Genomic DNA, 24294 nt, shown 5'->3' on the forward strand with positions numbered 1-24294 from the left:
CTTAATAACTATATGAAACGTGATAGTGTTATGATGTACTTGAAACGACAAAAAATAGATATATCATTGTTGATTGTTGCAAGAAACTCGCCTGACCAAAGAAAAGCAGGAGGTGATAATGAGGAAATCGGAAGGGACGACCATGGGAGCAACCTACTCGGCATACGCCAGAGGGGTCATCACATGGATAGCGCCTCATGTGCCGTTTAAGCTACTACAGTCCACCATAGACAAAGACGGAAGGATGGTATTGATAAGGGGGATGGTGGAAAACAAAGAAGTATGCATCGTCCATGTGTATTCCTCGAACCAAGATACTATAGACTACATCAGAACCCTATATACCAAGATTAGTCCTTATATGGATGGAGCGGTGGTGTGGGGGGGACTTTAATTGTACCCTAGATCCAGCGATCGACAAATCGGATGAAAAGCTGGCACATCCGCCCCAGTAGCTAAGGCCCTAAACACCCTGGTACAAGCATTTCGGTAGGTAGATGTATGGAGGCTGCGCCATCCACAAGATAGGGAATATTAACATTATTCTGCCTCACAGAACTTGTATACAAGGCTAGTTTACATAATCATCGGAACAGATTTAATGAGGGAAGCGACACAAGCAGTATACAAATCTATAGCTCTTTCAGATCATTCCCCGCTTGTAGTGAGCCAGAATCCCGACATGGAAACTCAGGGCAGAATCGTTAAGATATGGTGTTCAGAGAGGACCCGAGGACAGAGAGAGGAGTATTTTAAACACAACACGGGCAGTGTAGACTCGGCTGAGACATTATGGAAGGTAGTAGTGAGAGGAGCGGCAGTGACCAAATCAAAGGGGTTGCAAGGTGGCATAACGTGTGAATTTCAAAACGGAAGCTAGAAACGATGATGCGGGTGGGTACAAGATACCCACAGGAAGCCAAGATAATAAGCCAATTACAACTAGAATACAGGGACCACTGGGAGAGGCTGTGCAACCTAAGCTATAGGAAATATGTTGAGAAGCAGCATGCAGAAGGCGACAAACCAGGCAGATTACTAGCCTGGTTATACAAAAGCGAGACCTATGGGCAGACTATTAGGGCGACACAAGGGAGAGATGGTCAGATACGGGAAACCCAAGACGGAGTAAATTAATGCTTTTTTGGAATATTAAAAGGGTCTGTATGCAGATTCAACCGAAGAGGAAGAGATGGACATAAAGGAAGCATTAACGGAGATCACACCCCCCAAACTCGAGGAAGTAGAAAGAGGGAGCCTAGAAGTCCCAATAACGTTAGAGGAGCTAGACCAAGTAATCAAGCTATTGCCCACTAGCAAGGCCCCAGGTGCGGATGGACTACCCAGCAAATGTTATAAAGCTTATAAGACAGAAATACTCCCCACGCCACATTGCTAGGGATGCTCAACGAGGCGCTTAGGAAAGACACTTAGCCTGAAACTCTATGGGAGGCGATTATTATCCAGCTCCTTAAACCCAACAAACCAGACACAGAATGCGGATCCTATAGACCGCTCTCACTGCTCAATCAGGACAGTAAGATCCTGACGGCAGTGATGGCGAATAGGTTAAATTGTTTTTTTAAACGAAAGAATTTGGTTACCGAAACAGGGTAGGAGAGGGTAGATTGTTGGGCCTGGGAGGAAAAATGTGGCGTAGGGCTTGCCAATTGATAAATAATCCGACCCTGTGTTCCCCACAGATGCAGCTAGTGGCGCTGGAAAGCGTAGATGAACAAACTAGGCTGAACATCAGAAGGAAATGGGAGCCGGTGGGCATAGCGACAGTGGGGGATGTGTGGTTAGAAGGAAAGCCCAAGGAGTTCTACAGATTGGTTGAGGGCATGGGACTACATCAGTGGCAGTATATCGCATATTCCCGGCTGATGAGTATAAAAGACACGTGGCCTGAAGCGGTGCTGGCCCTACAGCCAGATTCAGCGACGGAACCTTTTTATGTGTCTGAAGGAGGCCACGAGGTCTCCCGTATATACACGTTATTGATGTCGAGATTAGGTAAGGAGATTGTCCAAACGAGACTACACTGGGAGGAGGGTGTGGGGGAATCAATGGAAGACGGGCTGTGGATCAGAGCACAAGGATACCATAAAAAGGTGTCGGGAAATGTGCAATTGCAACAGATACAATTGTACGTAACCCACAGAGCATACCTGACCCCTAGGAAAATAGCGAAGTTGAACCAAGCAGGAACACATTCATGTCTGAAATGTGGGGCTGTGGATGTAGGAATGGTACGTATGTTTTGGTCATGCCCCGAAATAGGAGGCTTTTGGAGGGAGGCGGACCAAATCATGGCACAGGCGGAGATTAACCTAAGAGTGAGCAACCCCTGGGCATGTCTTTTGAGGGGGGTGGGTTTCCCTAGGCCTCGTAGAGCTAAACATGTAAGCAAACTGAAAGACCTAGCGTATATATTGGCCAGACGCAGAATAGCAATGAGCTGGAAAGCATGCATAAGACCGTCGGCATGTGGCTGGTGGCAAGATCTAAAGAAATGGGCGAATGTGGAAACAAGGGTATGGCAGGAGAAGACTGGCAGAGGTGCGGAAGAAGAAGCAGAGACATTGGTCGCCTGGAGACAATTGGTAGCGGCATTAGCCACATCAGACAGGGATGGTCTGGAGAGAGATAGTCCCGTAGAGGAGGAATAAGGGTGGAATTTGTGGAGGAGCGAAGGGGAGAAGAGCGAGGTGTGATGTAGGCCGGGTGGAGTTATGAGGGAGGGTGGGAGAAAATGGAAACATGAAACTGTACGTGTAAGTTATTGTTAACGGTTTAGTGTGCTGTATGGTTATATGTTGGAAAACCGATAAAAACTGTTTAATAAATATATATATTGAATATACAAATTTGAAAGATCAACCATAAACCAAGCATCTAATATTAATATATAACAAAAACAATCATAAAATGTCAAAGGAATAAATCATGGAGTAACACAATCATTTAACACAACAGACAAAGACAAAACATAAATACAAGTAACATAAAGTAACAAGATATTAGGAATATACAACCGATAAAGACCAAGCTTGTTAAGCGGTTAAAGGAGGCATAGATGCGTTCACATCTTTAGAAATATGTTGTGTGAAGATACTGAATTATTGTCATGCAGAAACAAATCAAAGCCATCTAGCAGACTTTTGAGTGGGAGTAGAGAAAACTGCCCTCCACCAGGCAATTGAAGAAATGTGCTCCATCTTCCTCCAATTGCATGAGAAAATGTGAAAAGCAATGAGAATCCACAAATAAAACAAAGTAGGCGATTTAATTACATTAATGGCCATCCCCAAGAGGACTTAATACAATAATGGCCAATAATAAAGGAGCTGGGAAATGGAATATATTTTGAAGACTTATAGAAAACCATAGTGCAAATTTACTTTCAAATAGGCAAGCATGCATTGGGAGAGTGGCAGGAATGATGTGAGTCTATAGAGCTGCAATTAAATCTAGAGTTTCAGAGTGAAAGCATTCGATAAGTAATTTAACTTGTATACATTCTTCAGAAGTTGTGTTAAGAGTGCTCGCTTTGTGGTTCACTGAGCCCTTACTACTCAGTTGCACTACCTTCACATGTTTGGCTAGACATTGGTGTCTTTCACTGTTTACCAGATTAGGAGTTTAGGGTTTGTCAGCAACACTTCATAAATAACTATGATACTAAAGGCAGCAGTCCCACTGCACTTATTTTGAAGGCTACAACATTCCTTCACCAGATTATTTGTCATTTGAAAAATATAGGGGAGGGGGGTGTAAGGTTATATAAGGGGGGGGGGGGGTGGAAATAGAAGACCCCCCCCCCCCCCAAACAAATTTGTCAATTAGTTTATTTTTTCAAGAAAAATAAATTCAGCTAAAAACTCATCGCAAGGATGAAGGAACAGAAAACCTTTTGTTTGTGCCCACCCTGACTCACACGTGTGAAATGAATAAAACAGACACTCCCTGGGTAGGGAATAAGGCACAAAACGGAAGGCTGCGAGAGTTCAAGGAAAAGTTTATCTAGATCTCTGAGAGCGCTCTGACCACATCAAGGTTACAACACATTTATATAGTACATCTACATTTTTAACATATGATGCTACGTTGGACTGGGATTGGTCAGCCGTGGTGGTGACTTAGGTGTGGGCATCATCTCTTCCTCCGGGTTGGTTGCTTGGTTGGCGGGAGGATTGACGTCAGACATTTGTGCTCCGGATGGGTGAAGGTCAGGTCGCTGTGAACACGGTGGCCACTATCTAAGCTAAGAAAATACATTTTGAGTGATGCATGCACTAAATAATAGTTGATCAGAAAGACTCTCAGTAGTGTATCATGTCGTTCTACAAATCCCTCAAGGGTTTATATCATCTACACATTTGGGTTATACAGGTCACAGGTTTACGGGCCTTGACCACTATAATACTGTCATTGAACTATAGGGTTAGTCTCACAAGAATCTCAGGTATGTGGCACTTGTTGGTATTAGGCGCGATATACTGCAACAGGGGTCTAATGTTAGTTGGGGGTCTGCTGGGTGGGTTTCATAGCATGGTTGGCAGTCTGGCACATGAAAGGGATGCCTCGCAAGGGCACAGGGTTAGAATGGCAATAAGTTTCACTGGCGAGGGTAAGAGGGCAAGGACACTTTTGTGGAGATGAACGAGCTATGTGCTTGGCTCATGTTGGTTCAAATGCGGGACAGTGATCTCAGAGGAAAAGGATGTTACATTTTATTTGTTGCAAGCAGCTCCGGACTCAGCGTGAGAATGGAGCTGCGGAGTTTTCCAGTTGGAGTGGGGACGAGGGTGGGGGCCATGTGCTCCGAGCTACAGTGGCGGGCAAAAGTCCTGGCTACCAAGATGGAGTCAAAAGGGGGTACAAAAAATGGATGCCCTGTGTCCTGCTCGGTGGTCCCATCTACGCGAATACAACCAAAAGTTAGTATCGCATAAGGGCGAGGGGCGTACCCACAAGTAGAGGGACTTGGTCCAAGTTTTGTACTGAGAAGTGATGGTAGAGAGGGGCCCATTGGCCCCTCGCTCCCACACACTTTTGTAGTTGTTCCCTGCTGAAACTCGGATGCTAGAGTAGTGTCTTCTTTTTCCAAGTTGGGCCCTCTAGAAGGGAACCCCTAGGACTGGAACAGCAGCTTGCCTCAACCTCCTAAATATTAAGAATCAGGCACCTCCTTCCTTTTAACACTGCCAAGCATCTCTATAACCACTCTCGTCTTCTTTAAACTGTACTACTGTGTCTGCATCGTCTTTGGTCTCCCCAACTATGCTTTCTGTCCCCTCGACAAGATCGTTAACTTTGCTACCAGGACTTTTTTTTAACTCCGTCCCTTCACACCTTCTTCGTCGTTCCGTCACCAGGCTGGATGGCTGATGATGCAAAACATGGGCAGATTAAAATGTCTCCTAGTTCACAAATCTATTCACAGTAATGCACTGCTGTTTCTATCCTCCTCTATCCAACTCTATAAGCCTTCTCGTAATCTCCATTCTGCCTCCTCGACTACATTTGTGGCTCCTCGCCCTCCCTGTGCTTCCTCTCGCTTGCATGGAATTTCTCCCCTCCCACATTCGAGAAACAGTCCACACGGATTTGTTAAAAATCAAACTAAAACACTACCTCCTCGCCTCCGAGTTACCCTCTTAACTTGGCGATGATCTGCCTGCTAGGTAACCTTTTTCCCTCGCCTCTAATCTGCCTCTCACTTCCTCTGCCTCCGTTCTAGCACTTCACCTACCATGGTCACTTCCCAAACACAGCTGGGCGTACTGCCTACCGGCACTTAAAAATGTCCAATGTTGGTTGTCCTTAATCTACGTATGTCCACTTATGTATTGTCCCCGGTGACTGTTCCAATTTCTCCCCTCCACAACCTGGTCAGAATGTCCCTCAAACTCACCTTTTGTAAGAAGCTCACTGTTTCCTGTCAAATCTGATTTCTTATCTATTTTACGTGCTTTTGTGATCAAAAGAGCATTGTTCTTCCTGTATATATAAATGTTCTGTGGACCTGCTTAGAATCGCATGCTTTGCATTGGCCGTCATCTAGTGCAAGCTGCGGAGTATTGCACGTGAGGTTTTTCGAAGTGCGAAAAAAGGGACGTCGACAGGGCGTTTCTGTAATACTATCCCTAGTGTGACGTCCACTGTACCAACCCCTCGCGTGTCGAGGTTCACAGATACAATTTTTTCTGCCATTGTGGATAGTTATCAGAGTCCTGTAGCAAAAGCTACTTTGGTGTTAATACTTCTTAATTTAACTTACCAGTTACAGTTCGACGCACCTTCTTGACTGACCTTCGGAACCATCTCGATGCCTGATTTTCAGAGATCGAGACAGGCATTTTTTCCAACAGGCTTCGACCTGCACCTGGCCTCGGCCTATCAGTAGGGAGAGCGGTGGGACTGATTCTATCTAGAGATTGCCTGTCCCCAGTCCAAGTCTCTACTGTTCTTTTCTCGCTGCCTTTTCATCCATATTTCGCTATAGAACGTACTCCATTTAAATGTTGTCCTAAGTGCAATCGGAAGTTCCTGTGGAAAGACACACATAGGGTGGGTAACAACTACCTTCCCCGCAATCACTTAGAGTCCTGCTGCGCATCTTGCAAGCTCTGTAGGCCGAAAACCATCAGAGCGCCGAACAAAGGGTTGGGTGGCACACGCCATGGTGGAGTCTGAGACCTCTGTGGGACTCATCGAGTCAACAGCCGAGGCTACACTTCTAAGCTTGATGACATAACTGAGGAACCCTCTGGTTCCTGTACGCTTCTCCCCAGCCTCGAAAGGCAGTCGCAGCGTGCTGCTATGAGGGAAGGCCTCTGGCGATGACGGCGCACATGCCTACACCAAAGCACATAACCCAGGGCCGTTCCTCGGCGGAACCGTCAAAGGAAGGCGGTGCATCTTCACTACTGTTCCACTGCCGACAAGGCTGGCTGTGGTTCCGCAACCGCACTTAGCACAAGGCGTTCAAGATGGTACTCCGGCAATGGGCATGAATAAACCACCTTTGACGGATCATGCGAAGACGCCGAAACAGCAGTCTAAAAAAACAAAGACTCATATGTCATCAGGAAAACACCGCAAAAAACATGTTCATAAAAAAGACCCCCCATGTGCCTCCGAAGACTACGAAGAAGCTGGTTTGCCGCTTTCGTCATCCCTACATTAAAACCGTCCCATGGAGAGCCCTATAGAGGCCCCTAAAGCTGCCCCAGACACAGTAGTGTTCCCATTGACAGACTCCAAGAACTGGAACATGGACTCAAGAAGGATTTGAGGAGACCGTGGATGAGGTGTCATCCTTTGTCGTTTTTATGCACCAGTTCCCTATTAGACAAAAAGCTGTGGATCAATTTTGTGAACCAAGGGGGCCTACTCGGCTTCAGAGCACATCGCACCCAATCCAAACCCTACCTTCATCTTCATTCATGCCTCTCTGGGCCCTCAACAAGGTGATCAATCTCAGCAGGGAGATGGTCAATCAAGCAGATCAAGACATTTGGGTTATCGACAGGCATGATCCTGATCAGGATCCCAGCAATACTTAAACCTACTGGGCAAAGATGACCAGGATCTCACTATTCTAGATCCTGCTGATGCCGGGGCGGTAGAAGGTGGTCACACCTCTCCCATAGCAGACAAACTGCTATATAATGACTTGTTGAAGAAAGCAGCTCACCATTTCGGCATACAGACATAAGAAACAACCCCTGAGGGAACTGATTTTGTCGAAGACATTCTCAATGAGAAAAAACTCATTATTCAGGGTAGTATCTTACTTCAGTCCAACAAGAAGAGGGTATCTCCATCTCTGTCAACCTCCCCTCTAAACCCCCACTCGGATTCTCTGGCAGTCACTACCAGCAGGAAGCGAGCTGGTGTTCCACTCTCCACCTCAGAGGTGCCCCCAAATAAAGAATGTTAACGGCTTTACACATTGGGCAAGTGTATTACTATAGCTAACAACACTGCGCTGCTCGCCAGCTACAACGGCACCCAGTGGGATGAGGTCATCAAAAACCTAGACTCAGTGACAGAACCTGCACGGTCACACTTGCTTAAAGTCGCCACAGAGGGGAAGCAAGTGTCACAAAATATTTGTAAGAATGTCCTAGACTCTGCTGACGCCTCAGGAAGGGTTATCGCAGAGAGACCACTCCTCAAAAGACACTCATGGCACAGAGAGCCAGAAACACAGGCAGCACTCATTAATAAGCCCATTGAAGAAGCAGCCCTTTTTGGGAAGGCTGTGGATGAACAGCTGGAGACTACCAAGAAAGAACATGGAACCATTAAAACATTAGGTCAGATTTAATATGTGCCTGACCTTTCGTGCGCAAGTCTTCAACCGATCAAAACAATCTGGTTCACAAACATCTGGTGCCTCCTTTTACAGCCCCCAGGGTCAATCGATCTCCTACCAATACCAGCAGAGAGGGTTTTGCCATGGAAAAGGGCGAGGCCGATTTGCAGCCTCTAGAGGCACAGCAACCCCTGCCGCCAAATGACAGGCCGATTCACCGTCCCTCCCATGCATCCCCAATCGTGGGGTTCCATAATACTCTTCGCTCAGCAATGGGAGGGAATAACTTCAGATGCTCTACACAGTAACCAAAGGATACTTCTTAGAGTTCCTGGAGACACCCCACCACCATCCACCTCGAGTGAGAAAGATGTCCTCTGAACATTTTAACATTCTACGAGAAGAAATGGAAATACTGCTTCAAAAAGGAGCAGTATAAATGGTGCCATTTCTGGAAGAAAATAAAGGTCTACATAATGTGCCCAGTGCTGGACCTGCATCCTGCAAACACATATGTCAAGCCCCAAAAATTCAGGATGACAACATTGCAGGAACTCATCCCAATACTAAAACTGGGGGATTACAATGGAACATTGGACATGAAAGATGCATACTTTCATATTTCACTGTTGCCAGCGCACAAAAAATACCTCAGATTCAAATTGGGTATCGAGCACTACCAATTCAAAGTGCTACCATTCAGCACTGCATCAGCACGAAGGTGTTCACAAAGCTCCTAGCAGTGGTTGCAGCCCACTTGAGAAGGCAGTTCATTCCAGTGTACTCTTACATAGACTGGCTGATACTGGGGACACACCCCAAAGGTGCCTACAAAACACGAAACAATCTGTTGTTCCAATTAGGCTTCTCCATGAACTAAGAGAAGTCCAATCTAGTGCCCAGCCAAGTAAAACAGTTTTTGGGGGCACTAATCAAAACAAACAACTGTTAGGGCGAATTCTCATAAATGGGCTAATTCCCTTAATTTTAGAGACCCCCAGCAACTTTGCTGGATTTTGAGGACTTGATTTTTTTACCTGGAAAGAGTGAGCCTTTTTTCCCACTCATGTGTTTTGATGTGTGTTTTACACTGGTGTTCTTTGATTATGGAGTTTTAGATAACATAGGCATCATCTTTTCATGTGTGTTACACAGCACCCCCAGTGTTGTGACTCGGGAATGTCTTTTAGACTTCCCAAAGGTTTAAATACCTTCACTGTGATAAACTACTGTTTCCCAGAGAATGTAAAGTGAAATGAACTTTACTAGTCTTTCCAAATTCCTAGACCCAGCACACACCATCTTACAATGGAGTGCTGGAGGGGGTAATACTCATGTAGCAGTCAAACGCTACCCTTTCCCAGGGGCGGTGCTAGGAGTGGGCTAAGGGGGCTATAGCCCCTGATCTTTTGGTTGTAGCCCCGCATAGAATCTCAGGAGCTACAGCCAAAAGACTAGCTAGCCCCCAGTCCCAACAGTTCCGACATCAGCATAGCCCCGGGTCTTTTCCAGACCTAGCAACTCCCCTGCCCTTTCCTATTGAAAAGGTTGGTGGCAGTGGTTTTACAACAAACTACCATGATTTTCCCGACCGCGGACAGCGGTAGCTAAAAATCACGGGATCCATATTTTTCAAGATGGCGCCTTAAGCCCCTTTATTTAAACTGGTCCCGGTCTTCTTTTTTCGCTGTTAATATTTTGGAAAGGTCCTTCTAGTGTTTGACTTGGCTGCGCCAAACCTGGTTTGGTCCCTTTGTTCGTATGCCTTTTGGCGGGCTTCAGGACTGAAGACAGCCTCTGGCGTCGGAGTGTCTGGGGTGGGCAGGAAGTGTGAGGAAGGTGCCCGAAACTCCCTTTGCTTAGTCTCCTAGGAGACCCAAATGCACTCTGGCGTGATTGGCTGGCTGACTGTCCGGCAAGGACAGCCACCCTGCTGGGTGACTGTCCGGCAAGGAGAGCCACCCTGCTGGGTGAGGATAGCTAGGCTGGAATGAAAGGGAGAGAACTGTTTAAAAGGCGAGTCTCTTGGACTGTAAAGCAGAGTCGACCACTGGAATGAAAGAACCAAAGAAGAGCTGGAAGAGGACTGCTGCTGCAACTCCTGGACCATTGGTTTAAGCCCTGCTGCAGGTCCCAATTGCCAAGTTCATCTCGACGCATAAGCCCCTTCAAGGACGACTTCTCCCTTCTGAGTTGGTGGGACCAATCAACTCGTAAGCCACCTGGATACCATTCTCAAGGCTGATTAGGATTAAACAGGGAGAGGCGCACCAGCTTGTGCGCTTGAATCTACAGCTACTGGAACTGAAGTGACTCCATTTTTGTTTGCGTATTCTGACGATCCTGTGCAGTGCAGGAGTCCCCCTGACGTCCTCCCTCTTGTCCCCACGACTGAAGCTCAGGAACAGTGAGATCTGCAGGAAGTGCCAGGAGCCAACGACTTCAGCTGCATTTGTTTCTTCATACTAAGGTACTGTGCCAACCCAATTGAGAGAACGCCACTCTCACAGTGAATGTTGGTGAAACTTTTTCAACTTGCAGACCTATCAGCTTGTGACCCACCATATGATTCTTTTTGGCCTAAACTACTTCTGAGAAATTCTGCCTTACAACTGAATAGTCTTCCCCTGCGAAGAGAGGGTCCAAAACATGTTTCAAACACCTCAGTGTGTAGCCGGTCGTCAGGTGACTGTACGAAAGGCAATGCGCCTGCTAGGAATGATGGGTTCCTGCATCTACTTGGTGCCACACGCCACACTGCACATGTGTCCAATGCAAGAGTGGTTAACAAAACAATGGTCGCAAGCAAGCAGAATGACGGACGATCTAGTGGTGGTTTCGCAAGCCTCTGGTTCAATCGCAACAGTGGTGGACCAGAAACATTCTGTTAAAGGGAAAGCCTTTCAACATACCAGCAATCGAAGCTCACGCGGCATGGACACAAGCACTAACCAGGAAACATATTTCCCTTCTGGAACTGCTAGCAGACCTCAAAGCACTTCAAACCTTCAAGGCACAACCCCCCTAGTCCTAACAGACAGTACCACAGCCATGTTTTATATAAACAAACTGGGGGCACACGCGCTCTCCAGGGCTGACCAATCTAGCCCAGAACATCTGGCTGTCGGCTCTAAATCACATCATGCTTCTAGTGGCACAACATGTTCCACGGGAGCTCAATTCTTTGATGGACGTGCTAAGCAGAAGTACAATGCTACCCTGTGAGCATGAGGGGCATCTAAACAGACATGCTAGACAGTGTCTTCTCAAACTGGGAATGCACTACTAATGAATTGGTCAGGGAGATTTGCATACGCTCCCCTCGGCCCCTCCAAACCCTCGTTTCAACAAAATAGTCCACAAACTACACCAGGAACAAGTAACACTGATCATAATAGCTCCTATGTGGGCACAGCAAACCTGGCTCTCCCATCTTCCCATGACACTACCTTTTCCAGACAATCTGTTAACTCGGGACCAAGGGACAACACTACACCCATGCCCTCAGACATTGAACTTAGCAGCTTGGCTCCTGAGGTCATAGAACTTGGTCACCTAAACCTAGAGCAAAGGTGCATGGAAATACTCAAAGAATCACGTAAACCTAACACACGACACTGCTACTTTAACAAATGGAAGCGATTTGTGTTTTTTGGTGCAAAGCATTCCCCCAATCCAACTGACTGTTCACTGTCTTACATAGTCAACTACCTTCTATAACTACGAGACTCAGTGTTAGTCATTAACTCACTCAAAGAACACCTAGCGGCCCTCTCTGCTTACACTGTATCTCAAAGCAACATTTTGTGGTGGAAGGTGGCAGTAGTTAAAGCCTTCATGGAGGGTGTTAAAAAAAAATATACCCTCCAGTTTCTAATCCTACTACCGGCTGGGACCTCAATATCGTACTCGCAAGGCTCATGGGGGGGGTGGGGGGCAGGGGGCGATGGGGCCTTTGAGTCTATGCACAAAGCCAGCCTTAAACATCTGATATATAAAACAGCCTTTCTTGTAGCCATTACCTCTTTCAGACGGGTCAGTGAACTACAAGCTCTGTCAGTACAAGACACCTTTGCGATCATACACAAGGACAAGGTAGTGCTATGCACTCACCTTTGATTTTCACCGAAATGTATATCTAAATTTCACATAAACCAGACTATACAAATTCCTGCGTTTTTTCAAAACCTAACAGACGCAGCAGAAAAAAGCCTTCATACACTAGATGTACATAGAACTGTCATGTTCTACCTTCAAAAGACTAAACAGCATACCAGAGATGCATTTTTTTTGTATCCATTTCCACTGAAAGAGAAGGGGACCCTATCTCTAAGGCAGAGTAATTTCGGAATAGATTGTCAACTACATCCAGCTTTGCTATTTTCTTGCTAATTTATTTTATTGTTAATTTATAATGGGCTTTAAACTAATGAGTGGTTTCTAAGTGCGGGATCAGGATTTGAACCTGTTACGCCGTGTTGTCTTCCTTCCAAGACAAATATGTTGCCCCTGAGCTATCCTTCCTCCCCAGAAATGTATTTTATTCCTTTATAACAGTGCCATTTAAGCCTAGAGCACACTCCACTCAAGGCACAGGGGTAACTCTAGCTTTCATAGCAAATGTGCCCTTAGATGCCATTTGCAAGGCAACCACTTGGAGCTCAGTACATACTTTCACCCAACATCACTGTCTAGACACACATTCCAAGGGTGATACACAGGTGGGACAAGCGGTGTTAAAACCTCTTTTAGCAGCGCTACCTTCAAACAACCCACCTCCTTCTACAAGTACTGCTCACTAATCTATGCAAAGAATGTGATTCTTAGCAGATCCACATGCCTCAGAAGGGATACATTACTCATCATAATCGTATTACTTAAGTTTGTATCTGCTTAAATTCACATGTGCCCACCCTTCCTGCCCTCTTGGAGTTTAAGGATCTTGTGAAAGATAGATCTTTAATACCTCATGGTCTCTACCTACACTCCATGCTTACAACTTACACTCCCTCTTGTCAGAAACAAATAATCTGAGGGACCACAATGCGTGAGGGATCATGGGTACAGTGGACGTCACACTAGGGATGGTATTACAAGCCCGCCCTGTCGATGTCCCTTTTCGAACTTTAAAAAAACTTCATTTGCAATACTCTGCAGCTTCCACTAGATGTCAGCCTATGCAAATCATGTGAATCTAAGCAGATACTAGAATCAGAAATGTGATTACGTGAGTAATGTATCCCATATAGTAACCAGTCTTTCTCTCTGGGGATTGTAATGACACACCGTGATAGACACCTTGGTACATGCTTCAGTGTGCACTTCCGAAGACCCATTTTATCTATCTGCTTGAAACCTTTTCATACATCCTCTTTGGTCTTTCAGAACTGCTCTTTCACCAAAAGGGATACATCTGAGCCATCATGAGATTCGGCTATTCATTAATCCAGTTTGTTAAACTCTCCATTAACTACATTTTCCATTTTAGCCATTCCTGCATCTTTTTTATGCTTCAAAATGGAAGCTAGAACTTTCACCACCATATTTGAACTACCATAGTATCTTGTAATTATTTGAACTGGTGTAATCCTACTTTACTCCTGGAAATCATTATGAATCTGTCCCTCATTGTACTAGTGTTTGTCATTGTTTACAAGAAAAGAGTATTTGAATTGTTACAAGAAAAGATTAGTTTTAACAATACCCATTTACTTGCATTAAAATAGAGTGCATAGTGTTAAATAGATGGACAGAGGGGTTATATGATCTCCCAAGGGAATGTTCTACCCACATACTCAAGTCCAACAGAGCTGCAGTTGGTACGTGATGCTCGCCCTTGAGGAAATCAGATGTCTAGGAGCTTGCTAGATAACCTGGCTTTAGAAATTAGAATACTTGTTTCTTTACTACATAGCTTTCACAATTGTCCCATGTTCATCTGATTGTTTCCCTTCATAAACTGTGCTCCCAGCAGAGTCGAATATTGCAACTCCTCATAACTCCTCTGTAATCTATAGTATGTGTGCAGAAACCCCAAAACGCTGCAGTGTGAAGTAGGCAGCTAAACTAATCTTGGCTCGGAGCTGATGAAACTGGTAAATGTGCTCCTTGTCCCTGCTACTAGCTGGTTTAGTTTAAACTCTGTGTACGCCCCCCCCAAAGCCAAAAGACTGAACATTCTCTTCACTATGTATGAAAACCCCAATGTGTCCCTCTACAGGCTATGTATTAACTTTCCGTTTAGTGGCATTTTAAGAAAATATTAATTTGAAATATTTTAAATATTTTTGCTATTTTAAATGCTTTTGCACTGCCAGCACTGTCCGCGTTGGCAATCGGTCGTCGTGCCTGGTAAGTTACGTCGCAAAGTTGCACTATATAAAACTCTTGATTAGACAAATGTAATGAAAAATTGTTTGCTGCAGTGTTAAAATGTCCTTTGGGGTCCCTTTTTGTTGCACTGATGCCCGAGGCAAATGTTAGAAAGAAAAGCTGTATCTTCCGATGCTTATCCCCTTAAAAAAATGGGCAATCGTTTCAGCTAGGTGACTGTGTCCTTGTGCTGTAGGAGGAAGACTTTATCCCGTTTGCTGTACTGAACATGATGATGGGAGGAGGTGGATCGTTCTCTGCAGGAGGGCCAGGCAAGGGCATGTTCACCAGGCTGTATCTCAATGTGCTCAACAGGTTTGTATTGGGACAGTGTCAGTAGTTTTTGAATGCTTGGTTTGGCAGCTTTGTTCCCTCGTTAGGGGTCGTTATGCAGAACTGAAATTGTTTTAAATGGGTTATTAGTGAATGTAAAAAAAAGTTTCACAATTTAACCTGCTATGATGCAATTCTTATTTTTTGTATTGTTGATGTTGCAGGTCTTGTAAACCGATCTGAAATAGTCCTTTTTTTTTCTCTAAATAGCTTGTTTCACCGACCTGTAGTAGATTAAGTACACTTGAACCTGAAATTGGGGAAACTGTGCATGCTTTTTCCTTATAGCAAGAAGCACCCGTCCTGTGGGCTTCACAAGCAGTTCTGGAAATGGAAAAAATGTTACTGGGGGAACTGTCACTTCTGGGTGGGGCTGTGGGAAGGACAGGGTGGGGCCACGGTGGCGTGGGGCCACGGGGGCCTGGCCCCTGGCCAGGTTGCGCAACACAGTATCTCTTCATAGAAACCACTCCTGGTGATTTGCATAAAAACAAAGAGCATTATAGGAACATAATGTCCATAATTTTAAATGTTAAACATCTTATAGTGATTCAGTAAGAAATCCTTTTAAGTGAATAATGGACTCTTCTGTTTTGAATGGTCACAATATTCACCCTAATAAAGAGATGTCTGTAAATTGCTGGAAATATATAACAGTTTGGACAGCTGCAACACTGTATGTGAGGCTTTGGCAGTTCCTGAGTGCCCTCTTCAGCGCTGAGTTTTCTGAAAGCTTGTTGAAGAACGTGTTGCTCGTGCGTGTAATACTTGCGATAATACTGGTAGTGTTCTGTGCTACCCCTTGGTCTATCGCAGCTTCTGTGTAATTATAGCACATGTGAGAAACCTGTGCTTCAATGAGCAGACTGCTTTCAGAAAACCAGGCAGCGCTCTGTACTGATTTTCTGAAAGCGGTGTGCTTTTTGAGGCTCAGTATCTGGGAGCGTGCTAGCCCCTGGATCTGGGGAAGGATCTGCACTCCGGCAAGTTTTATTTATTATTTATTTTGTTTAATTTTTGCTGGAGCGCTGCTCTCTTGTTCAGGGTCCATTCCCTGCGCTGTTCACTTGTCAGTAACAGCCCAGGCCCAAGTGCTTGATCCAAGCCAAGTGAGGATGTTAGCGCCAGCCCCTGGCACTGTCATAGCTCTCAACCATTTGTGTGGCAAAGGCGGGTGAAAACACCCGATTTTATTTTTGGCGGGTGAGCGGCCCATTGATACAAATGGGCGTGCTGGAGGCTTGGCGGGTGAGGCAGCTGTTTACAAGGCGGGTGACACCCGCCAAAAGCGTGTGAGTTGAGAGCTATGCACTGTAAACCGGCTCGTGAAGCAAGCGGAGCAGGGGAGTATTGCCATTGGCACTCCCGGTTTATACCACAGGGTTCTGACAGCAATTTGTTTGAAACAATGGGTCATGGCGAGGTTTCGACCCGCTGTTTCAAACGCATACTCAGCCAACATGGCCACCATGGAAATGGAAGGCAGAGCTCTATGAAAAAGCCCCTCTTCCATTTCCATGACAGTCTGAGTCATGAGAGGAGCGGCGCCGGCAAAGAGTCGGGTAAGTGAGAGCTGCAGAGGGGAGAAAAGGGGAAGAGAATAGGAAGCCGCAGAGGGAACTAGGGGAGATAGCGGGCAAGTGGAAGCAGCAGTGTGCGTGCTCAGAACACATGCTTTGATTGTGAGATTGAGCCTGCGTTCTCCTCATCCTGATGTGCTTCCGCGTCTGCCCCAGTTGGGATTGCCATAATTACTTCAGGATTCACGATATAACAAACATATGCTTTGTTAACAAGACATTGGGAGATGTATTGTACAATTTGATATGACCATGTTTTAGATCCAATACATACCTGACAAGGAAAGTTTGTATGATTTTAATGTAATGATTTAATGCATATATATATATGAGTCTCTGGACACTTAGAAATTGTTTACTCAACGTGTGGCATCTGTCAAAGAGGATCTGAAGCACGGGGCAAAATGTTTCATTAATTCTTGTATGGGGAGACTGTGTTGTCGCAAATTGCAACCTCCATGAAAAATAGGCGCTTCCTGATTTTGTGTGGCAATGTTTTTACAATTCCAACTTAATGAAAAAAGGTAGGGTGTGCCGCAAACTGCACACAATCTCCAAGGATAACCTTGCCTTTGGAAACCTGTGGTCAACCCACTTGGTAAAGTCTCTCCAGTGTTGCCCACAAAATTGCATCAGCTGCATCTAGATAATTTTTGCATTTATGCAACAGGCGTCTATTCTAGCGGAACCGTAATAGATGCATGTATGTCTAAGGCAGGGCATAATCTGTCCATTGGCCTAAGTTGTGAGTTTCTGCTTGCAACCTTCCAGGTCACCACCTTGGAACAGTCCTCGTCCGGCTGCTGCTTTCCCTCTTGAAGAGGGGCCTTTTTGGAGCATTTTGTGTCTTTGCCATGTGAAATTGGATTTTGTCGCTTCTGCCTACTTCCATCGTGTCTTGGGGGTTTCCTGTCATCGTGGGACCTCTGGTGATCTGCATCTCTGATGCCCCAGTTGTCCAGCAGCACAGCATCAGAAACAATTTACTCGTAGCTCTGAACCACTGCCTAGCTGGACCCTCAAATGACTACAGCTCTCGCAGGTTCCTGGATCCCCCCCTGCAACAGATCCAATGATCAAAGTAAGTGGGCTCAGCGAATCTATGACCCCTAGTATGGTTTTTAGTGCATTCATAGTTAGGGCGAGCAACCCTGCATAGTTGATTCCAGTCACACACCCCCTCCGCCATTGGGTGGTACGTTCGCAAAATCGCCTCCCTTTTGCAGAATTATGGTCCACCCTAAAGGACTATCATGCACCCATCTTAGTTCAAAACATTCTTTCTCTACTGCATCCATCCCTTCCTTCCTGTGTCCCTACCTTCCTCTGTTTGTAGCATCTATTTCTTGCTTCCCCATTGCCTTATCAGCTCACTCATTTTCTTTCACCAGCATACTAAGGTCTGGCCTATGGCAGAGTTAGCCACTCCACAGAAAAGGCTAGTTGCTCAAACTGCTACAGTGGTGGGTTTTGACGCAGTATAAAAGCATATTAACATAACTGGTAAAGGGGCCAGCGTTTTCATAAACTCTACAAAGTTAAGTCTAAAACCTGACACAGTCCAAAAAACGAATGGGTTTGAAAATAAGCACATAACTAGCACTAGAACATTTATTTTATATGCACTAAGGTTATGGATGTGAAGCAATGCAAGGATTCTGCAGTAGAATCACAATAGAATAAAAGGTTGTATCCTTTAAATCGGAATGGAATAAAAGGAGGCACACTTTAAATCAAAGATAAAAGCAATATGAAAACTCTTAACGGGTAAACAAACATTTAGATTACTCTGGTAACTTAAATTAACCCCTGCTTAACCAGGCTTCAGAAGTCCAACCCTAAGCTAGGGGAGGTTCACAGAATCAAGGGGCGGCACTGGGGCCCCAGTGACAAAGGGCTGAGGCAGAAGGGAGCAGGTGAGTAGTAGGCAGAGCGAAGCCTATGAAGAAGTCTTCTTGTTTGCAGCGAAGTACAAAAGTTTATAGCAAGATTCATCCCAAGGTGGCCTGGGATGCCTTGCACAGGGGTGCAAGTAACGGCTTAACTGCAGCCCTCCTGGAGCACTAGCCCACACAGCAAGACCAAGTTAAGTACCAAGGCTTGAGACCATACCTTTTCAGTGAATAATTTGCTGCAGCAGGTTGAGCCATCAGGTGAGGCAACAGTTGTCTCCATTTTGGGCTTCTTGGCCTGGGAGGCGGAAGAAGGTCCTTTGGAAGGAGCAGACGGACGCACTCGAGCACTGGGATGCTCAGCAGTGGATTTTCTCAGCACGGATGTGTTTGAGCCCTTCTCAGGCTTTGGATGAATAGTGGTTGTCGTGCAGTGGAATTTGTACCCTTTCTCGGTCCTTGTATCGGTTAAGGAGACTTTCAGAAGGAGTATACAGTTATTGGAGGTTCAGAAGGATGCCTACAAAGTTACAAACAAAACCGACTGTCGGCAGACGTTGCACCGCAAAATGACACAGGACCCAGGGTATTTGTGGATTGCAGGCGGTGGAGGTCGCAGCTCCTCCAAGGATGGCTCAACTTGAAGTTGGTCTTGGGACTGTTGGATCCCACCAGTCTAGGGGAGGAAGTCCTTTCCGGGTCTTCCCTGTTGTTCAGAAGTTGATGTCGGGACACAGCGGTTACTCAGATGGTTCTGGCGATCACTGAAAGTGGCTGCAGGCATTGTCCTTCCTCTTCGTTGGATCTTCAGTCCAGTGGTTGACTTTGGGGTTTAGCTCCAAGACCCTTGCCTTTTATGCCAAAGAACTGGCTAAGCCCACCAATCGCACCACAAGCCTCTCATGCAAATCTGGGAGGTAAGCTGTCCTGGAGGGCAGCCAGCCTCCCAATCGGAACTGGTTGCAAGCAGGCATACAGTAGGACAAAGACACAGGGAGTTTTGGTTACATCCCTCACTTCCTGTCCTTTTAGGAACTCAGAGCCTTGGCAGGGTTTCCAAGGGAAACCCACAAAACACTTGAGCACTCCCACCCAGCTAGGTAGAAGGCGGCTCAACAAAGAACATGTCGTAAAGAGTTGGCAAGAAAAAAGTACATCCACCGTTTTAGGGGAATGGTGTCCCCTGTCGCAGCTGCGAAGGCAGCTTGCAACATAAATTCACAAAAGTTGTCATAAAATATCCCCTGTCACCAGCCACTTGGATGAACTTGCCACTGTAACTACAATGTTACAGGATAAGTGGGCAAAGGGATACCTTGTACACCTGCAGCACTCCACAGAAGGTGTGGTGTGCTGATTCCACACAATAGGTCAGGTAGGTTGAAAAGTATCCCCCTGCCCTTATCAGATGTTATCACAGAAAAGTAAAAAGGGCATCTCAAGGAGATTCCCAGCAACACTGCACAGATAGTGTTGTGTGCTGCAATAATGAGTTGCAAGTGACAGAAAAGTTGGAGGAAAGCATAACTCCAAAAGAGTAACAAAAAGATACAAAAGGTTCCCAAGTGCAGAGTAAAAGCCTGGGTGAGTGTGAAAAGGGTCCCACTCTCTCAGCAGAGACAGATAAAAAAAAAAAAGCGTCCAGCAAAAAGTGATGAGGCACTCGCAGGTGGAGAGAATTTCACACAAAAAGGCATTCTACATTAGGAATAATGGCGTCCTGCATGCATCTTCTTCTGACAGCAACATTGTGCATTAAACTTGCAAGGATGGCTAAACAGCCAGTGTTCAAAGAAATGGGTATTGGAAGGATATAGTGATAGTCACAAAGGTGGTTGTGGAAAGGACAAAGATGATATAATACAAGGAACATGTAAGCAGGATGCTCCTTTTAAAATCTGCACGTGCAAATTCCCTTTACAACAGATGCGTGCTTGTTGGGATGGGGACCACACCCAGACTTCACAGCACGAGAAGAATGGACTGTCTAATAGTCCAAACAGCTTCAAAACAAAGATACCTCACAAAAGAGTACTTTTCAGAACAGTCAACACCAATTTTCTGCCTCAACAAACAAGGGGATACTCCCCAAAACAAACTAAAATAGAACAAGCAGTTTGGCAATGATTTGCAGCCAGGCACACGCACAGCATGTCCCAGGAGTAGATCACTGATTAGACGGGCGAGGGAGGAAACCAGATATAGACTTGTTTTCAACTAGTATAAACACAAAATGCCACTGCTTCACATCCAGATACCCAGAGCCACATGGCAATGTCCTGTGGATGACCTAGTCGGGGATATTTGCGTATGCTTTTCCATGGTCAACACTGTTAAAATGTGACTAACCATGTTCTTCAGGAAAACAGTATGCTGGTTTTCATCGCACCAAATTGAGCGAGACAAATCTGTTAACCTCATCTACTACACCTAGCTGTTTACCCCCTCCCTCTCTGCCCCCAGTTAAACGGGCTCTACCAACACTATTACATTCTCATCAGATATTGCACCCAACCCATAAGCCTTGAACTTTATAACTTGGCTCCTGTATTCATAGAACTTAGAGATCTAAAGCTGTCTTAAAGGTGCCTTTATATTCATGGGGAGGTTTACAAACCAAACAGCGTGGATGCTATTATATTAAGTTAAAAAGGTTTATAATGTGGCACTGAAAATATGTCACCCCATTAAAGTCAATATAGTTGCATATCTCTTGCAACTGCTACGCAGGACGAGCAAATGATTGAGTTAACTTTTTTCACAAAAGCCCAGTCAAGAGCAGAAATAACTCTGCATGCTTTTGATGTCAGGAAAGTGGTCATGCTCTATATTTACAGAACAAAATATACATGATAGACCAGCCAACATTTTGGATCCATGGTAATGAGTCAAGAGGGATGCCCAGTAACTAAAATCCCGTTTTCAAGATGGATTGTCGGCTGCATACAAGAATGTTATTTGCTAGCACAAAATGTGCTACTGCCTTAAACCTTTTCTGGATAACATGTGGCCGTTCTGGTGTTTTGGCCTATGAATCCCATGAACCCTCGCCATTTATTTTACTCACAATCCCCAGAAGACGAGTGTTGCTTACCTATCTTTCTGTTTGTATCTGTTTAGAATCAAGGCGCTCACCCTACCGCCCCATGTTGAGAAACGTAAAACAAACTCCTTTAGTAGGTACTACAGTGCACCTCTACAAACACATTAACAGTACTATTGCATAAGTGTGGAGTGAAAACACAAACTTGGGGCAGAGGCACATACAGGTATTGTGGGCAGCTGTCCAAATAGAAGGCTTGTGTGACAGGAACGCCTCTTTCTATGCCTGTGAAGGACATTTTTGCAAAACCCTCTGGTGATGGCTGTGTAGACATCAACCTAAAGGTTTTCTGTGTTACATTCAGAAGGAAAGACCAGACCTTTCTAGGGTAAGTTGCTGTGGCAGAGCAGTCAGGTTTAACTTGAGGGCTGGTTGGGACGTACAATTACTCCACAGAAACAATCAATGAAAACTCACCACACCGGTGTACTGAAAATATACACTTTACTAAAATTACACATCAAATTTTCAAATTTTTATCCAGTAAAGGAAGTAGAAGTAAAGAAAATGGTGCATGTAAAAATGATAAAAACAAAAATAGATGCGGTCAGTTAAGATCTAACTCACTCCTAACACCAAAATGTAAGCCCACTATCAGGGGAGTGAGGGGAACGGGGGGTGGAGGGTGCGGGGGGGGGAGGAGGGAGGGATGGAGAGTGGGAGAGAAAAAAAAACACGAAATACAAGGTCGATTGCGTAACAGAGGCCTTCCTGGGAGAATGGAAGGATTATATGAGAGTGGGGTAGAGAGGATAGAGGAAATAGGGTTGAGCAGTGGAGAGAAAGGATAGAGGTGAGGAAAGATGACTGCAGCTAAAGCGTAGAGTATACTAGAGGGGAATAGTAAGATCAGGCAGAGCAGGGAAACCATGGAGGGAAAAAGTGAATCCGCGTGTCTGCCGTTTGCACCTTAGAAACACAATTTCATTTTGAGAAACCTATGGAGTGTTAGGTCAGGGCACTCCTAAACAATCCCTGGAGGGATAGGTGGCCTTTTGCTTTTAGGCCCTCAGTTATAGCTAGACGTAGATATTCTGTTACCAATCACTAGCTGAAAAATCTGGGATTTAGGGACGCTGGTTTAGGCTGGACAGTCCCCACAGGAAGCTGACAGTGGGAAACCCATTAGTGTACCCTGCCTACAACTTCGCCAGAATAAAAAAAATCATTTTTACCATTTTAAAAATAAACACTTGGACCATCTTTCGAAGTCTAGGATTTATTTAAGCCATCTGTGACAACCTAAAGGCTAAAGAGGGGGGAAGAAAAGAGATCCCAGACAACAGTAACATACATTAATCTTGATCAGAACTCGAAGTACCAACTCTGAAACACAAACCGTGATCCTGAACCTCTAGGAAATATTAGTAATACAGCTGTGAATGCAGCAAACTGTAAATGTAATACCTAGAAGTAAAAAGGGAGCATACTCAAGAACATAAAGCCAGAGGCCACCAAAGGTCTGAATACATTTAGACTCTTAGCATCAACTCATTTATACTCATGGGAAGAATAAGTACAGTAATACCTTGCTGTAATTAGTTGTATTAAGACCTTCTCCGTAGTCGCAAGTGTAATGCAAGGCTTTAACAATACATATAAAATCTGGTGCATAAGCAAACATTCTAGTCTTGGACCTAGAATTCCAGCGATCGAGAACAAAACCAGGAAAAAATGACCAGCGGCAGGAAGTACCAGTTTAGCCTCTTTCAGAAGAGTTCCAGGTAAGTTTAAAAGTTCCTCGCAGGATTAAATGAGAAAGTCAATTGGCACAACCGCAGTTATGGGGAAAACTAAAGTAAGTACCAGTTCTACTCCATAGGTGTGTGTTAGGGAGATGTATAGTATTGTTTATTTGTAAAGCGCCTATACACAAAGCAAGTGTTTCAAAGTGCTCCAGGAAGGAGGGAACAAGGGGAAAAACAGTCATTCAGAGCCCTTGAATTGCTTCACCTCCTCTCCAGTGAGATGCCCAGCACCTTTTGCTGGACTTCTGCACCTTTTTCTTTCTATCCTGAATGAGGGGAGCCTTTTCCACCTCATTCATTTTTATTTGCTTTGACTTTTGGAACTCTGTTCTGTGTTTTATCTTTATTATGGCGTCTGCTTTCCCGATCTCTCTTTTAAAGGCATCCATGTTTTTGCAGCACATGGCACCTTATGTGCAGCGTTGCTGTGAACACCTTGGGGTTCTCCTTTGAGATTATTTTAGTGTCCTCAAGTAACTACAGTTCTTAAGGATGGAGGCATACATTGTATCCATCCTACAACTTTGGGCTACGAGTTATTCACTCCTCTGCCCCTTTTCTGCCAGCGTGCCTGAATGGAACCATTTCCCACTACTGACTGTCATGATTAGACAGCCACCCGCCTCTTTCTGTAAAATGCTGAGAGAGTTTACAGAGGAGTATGTGGGGTAAAACCGAATAAAAGTTGAGGTTCCTGAGGTGAAAGGCAATTCGAGCACTGGAACAGAAGAACCAAAGCTGAAGACGACCAGACATGCCTGCAGACCCTTGCAATCGCAGTGAAGCGACCAATGGAGTCCTGACCCTGGTTTCTGATCGACAGAGGAGCTCCGAAGACGACTCCCTCCCTTTGCTGATTGGACCAACCAGCCCTGAGAAGAACTACAAATTGAGCCATCTGCCGAGGTGTTGACTTTCCAGAGCTGCAGACCGTGAA

The 24294-nt window shown here is 45.2% G+C and overlaps 1 protein-coding gene across 1 annotated transcript in view; it reads left to right on the plus strand.

Moving 5' to 3' along the window:
- PMPCA (peptidase, mitochondrial processing subunit alpha) overlaps window positions 1–24294 on the plus strand; it is a 422362-nt gene that overhangs the window by 247899 nt on the left and 150169 nt on the right. Inside the window, exon 9 of the mRNA XM_069609581.1 lies at window positions 14898–15016. Within this exon, the coding sequence (XP_069465682.1) occupies window positions 14898–15016 (119 nt within the window). The remainder of the gene's footprint in view (window positions 1–14897; window positions 15017–24294) is intronic.

This window comes from Ambystoma mexicanum, chromosome 8 (genome assembly GCF_040938575.1).
Source record: "Ambystoma mexicanum isolate Mex_15411 chromosome 8, UKY_AmexF1_1, whole genome shotgun sequence".
Taxonomy (NCBI): domain Eukaryota; kingdom Metazoa; phylum Chordata; class Amphibia; order Caudata; family Ambystomatidae; genus Ambystoma; species Ambystoma mexicanum.